At 58.1% G+C, this 3,804-nt stretch overlaps 1 protein-coding gene across 1 annotated transcript in view; it reads right to left on the bottom strand.

The window, feature by feature from the left end:
* Positions 1-3,622: 3,622 nt before the first annotated feature.
* CUNH8orf90 (chromosome unknown C8orf90 homolog) overlaps positions 3,623-3,804 on the bottom strand; it is a 3,567-nt gene continuing 3,385 nt past the window's right edge. The window contains exon 3 of the mRNA XM_077750018.1: positions 3,623-3,724. Within this exon, the coding sequence (XP_077606144.1) occupies positions 3,623-3,724 (102 nt within the window). The remainder of the gene's footprint in view (positions 3,725-3,804) is intronic.

The raw sequence follows: 3,804 nt of genomic DNA, 5'->3' as shown, positions 1-3,804 counted from the left end.
GCCTCTGTTTCCCTGGGGAAGCCCGGGGTGACTCTGAGGTCGAAGATCTGGCCTAGAAGCTCTGAGTCCCGCCCTCCCCCCGAAGCCCCACCTGCACCCAGAATGGAAGGGAGACCCCGGCCCTCTGCTCAGCAAGGCCATACCACACATGCAGAAATTACGAGGTGGGCACCCACTATTGCCAACAGGGTCCCAGAAGCAGGGGCCTCCCCTGTGAACCAGACAGGTCGCATCCCTGCCCGCCAGGGGCTGTTGGTCCAAAGGCGACAGTCACCACCCGCAAGGCCGCTGGCCGTGGCCCCAACAAGGGGGAGGAAGGTGTGTCCCCGGCTCTGCCGCTGGAAATAGCCAGAAAATAACCCAAGGGTATCAGCAGGACCCTGGACAGAGGAGGGCTGGCCACGCGGGGTGAGGACAGGGGAAGAGCGACTGTCCACTCTCCCAGTGCACACAGCTGCCCTCTCTCTGTCGGGCTCTCACGGTGGGCCTGGTGGAGCCCGGGGACCCGACCGAGGAGACCCACGGCCCCCACAGCCCCTGAGGAGGCCCCGTGCCCATGCTCCCCCTCCCAGCTGCGGGCCCAAGGCCCCGGAGGACGTTCTGGCCCCGGGCTGCCGGGTCAAGAAATGATTCAGTATTCCAGTAAGGTCCGCCGCCCCCAAAGCCTGGCTGCCACCACCCCAGCGAGCACCACGCCCCATGTCACGTGCCCGCTGATGCGACAGCCACAACATTCCAGCACAGACTGCCCGCTTGATTCTCAGAAGGAGGCTGCGTCTTCTGCCAGATCAGTGGGGTGAAGTGCTGCCACCTGGATCCAGAATCTGGAACCAGAAAGGAGTTTCCTTCCAATTGACAAGAATGACCACAAGTGTCATTCTTAGAATTCTAGCCCCAGCTCCTAAGACGTGAAAGCCAGCCAACTGGGGAGGACAGAAAAAGCCACACAGGAGAGGCACATGGCGCAGAGGACCGTGCCTAAGGACAGAGCAATCGGGCACAAATGTGCTCTGAGCATCCCAGCAGCCAGAGCAAAAACGGCAAGCTGGGGGCCCCATGGTTCTCCCTTGGGATGAAAGAGGCAGGAGAGGCCGAGCCCCAGAGCGACTGCCCACACACCCATCTAAGGAACAACAGGCAGGGTGTTGGCCTGATGTCCTCCTGACCCCCAACCCCTGAGCTCCTTGGTGTCGGAGTGTCTTCCCTCCCTGGACACTCAGCCCCAGCACCGGACCCAGCACCAAGCAGGTGCTCAAAAAACAAATTAGATTCTCAACCTTGCCTTACACTAAAGGGCAAAGATTCATTTTTCTGACCAGGCTTCTCCACGGGAAGAGCATATCTAACTGGAAGAGAAAAGGTGTAATCTGGCAGAAAATGTCAGCCCTGGTGCTCACGTCTCCTGACTAAGATGGACACGGTGGTCGTTCCCCATCTTCCCTTACCTCCTCCCCTACCCAGGCTACCACAGCCTTCCAGGCCTTAATTCTTACAGTGCAGCCAAGCTAACCCCACACGCTGGCCACAGGGATTGGTTCACGTAATACAAGTCTGAGCCACTTAATGCATGTTACTGACTGAGTCAGACCTGGAGACCTGGATCAAACCTTACCTGAAGCTCAGTTTACTTCTGGACCCTCCAGATACATGAACCATTTTTGAAGCTTTTGTAGTTTTTAAGCCCGTTGGAGCCAGGCCAGGGTTTTAACACCAAGTTCGAACAACACATGGGCTTGAGTCCTCGGGTGACGTCCTCATCTGTCTGCTGACCTCATGCAAGTACAGATACCGTGGCTGTCAAAGGGGCCCGAGAACCCCGTGACCGTGTAAGAGGATGGCTCTTCGCCTGTGCCCGCGGCTCCCTTCCTGCGCACTCAGCTCTGGCCTCGCAGCCCCTGCCTGCAGCCCTCAGACCCTTGAAGCTCTTTTTTCTTGCCCAGCCTTCGCCCACACTGTCCCCTCTGCCTGGATCGCCTTTTCCCAGGGTTCAGTTGCCTGGATTCTCTCCTATTCTTCCAATCTCCACTTAAACGCCACCTCCTCCAGGAGGCCCTTCCTGACCACCCTGTTTGAAATACCATGTGTGCTATTCATTTTTGTCACAGGACTTAGGGCCACATTTTACTTTTTTTTTTTTTAAATCATGTTGTTTCTTTACTAGGTTACTCACTTGAGGTCTTAGTCCTGCAGGGTGATGCTTCTCACACTAGCGGTGGTAAAGGCCAACGTTTTTACTCCCAATCTGTCAATGACTCATACTTTCACAAACTATATTAAAACTACACTACTAGGAAATTTTCTACTCAAAAAAATACTGAATAGAAACCCTAAATTCTTGGGGCGCCTGGGTGGCTCAGTCGGTTAAGCGTCCGACTTCGGCTCAGGTCACGATCTTGCGGTTCATGGGTTCGCGTCCCGCGTCGGGCTCTGTGCTGACAGCTCAGAGCCTGGAGCCTGTTTCAGATTCTGTCTCCCCCTCCCCCTCTCCCCCTCCCCTGCTCACGCTGTCTCTCTCTCTCTCTCTCTCTCTCTCTCTCTCTCTCTCTCTCTCTCTCTCTCTCTCTCTCTCTCTCTCTCTCTCAGAAATGAATATAACATTAAAAAATTTTTTAAAGAACCCCCAAATTCTTATTATGCTCCACAGTCATGAGGTCACTCTGTCCACTTGTTTCAAGGGTTTTTAAATGGCAGCCCCACCTCTGCCGTTTGGGGAGAGGTGCAAAGTCAAGCCCCCACAGGGCAGGCTGGACCCCCAGAGTTACCGCCCGGGTGGAGGAGCGACACATCTCTGGTTCCCTTGCCCCTGGGGCGGGACGGTGCACATGCATGCCCCCAGCCGGTCCCCAGTCGCCCAGGGGGTTCACTTGCTGGGTGTCACTCCTCTTAACGGCTTCCTTCCCTTGTCTGTCACTGCCTCGCTCCCCTACCCGTGTGTCACCTCTCAGATAAACTGCACGCGACCCCATGACTTGGGATAGCTTTTGGATGGACCTAGACAATCAATACATGACACAGGAGATCCAGGACCTGATGTCATTAATGCTGTCACCCTGCGGTGGGGANGCAGACTCAGAAGCTGGGCACCCCTTCTTCCAGAGCCCAGAGACCTCTTTCTCCTCCAGAGGTGAGCATCCCCCACCCCCAGGCTCCCCAGCAAGCCACGGAAGGCTCTGGAAACACCATTCCTGCCCACAACGGGGAAGCTAAAAATAACTCCCAGGTCAGAAGAAAGGAGAAAAGAACTCTGATTCCCTGCACTGGAGTAGGAACCACCGTCCCGCCTGCCCCCTCTCCTGCACACCTGGAAAGCAAAGCCCCAGGGGGGGAGACCCGGGCCTCCAGCGCAGGGACGTCCTCTGCCAGGGCCTGTCACCCACACAGGGAGATGCCCCCCCACGAGGCCGGCCCCCCCGGTGGCTCCGGCTCACAAGAGGCAATGCGGGCATAGTAAGAGGCAGCCCTCTTCTGTGGGATGGGCACGCCCCTCCCCACCACGGGGCGGCGGGGCTAGGACCCCAGAGTGCAGGCGCCCTGGGTGGACGGCCGGCGGCCAGCACCCCTCCATCCCCACCCCGGCCGTCCCTTAGCCAGCCTGCCCCGGTGCCATCTCCATTTCGCTCCTTCACTCGCTCCACTGGACACCCGTGTGCATCCCCGACAGCGCGGCCGGCCAGGCCTGGCCTGGGGTCAGGGCCCAGCCCCTCGACTGGCTCCGGGTGTGCAGCTGCGGCCATGCGTCCAGCGAAGAGCGTGGGCAGGCGAAGCAGAGAAACTGTTTATTGGCGCTGGCGCGCGGGCTAGCCC

The sequence above is a fragment of the Crocuta crocuta genome, unplaced genomic scaffold (assembly GCF_008692635.1).
Source record: "Crocuta crocuta isolate KB4526 unplaced genomic scaffold, BGI_CrCroc_1.0 scaffold119, whole genome shotgun sequence".
NCBI lineage: Eukaryota > Metazoa > Chordata > Mammalia > Carnivora > Hyaenidae > Crocuta > Crocuta crocuta.
This window is presented reverse-complemented; position numbering and strand designations above follow the sequence as displayed.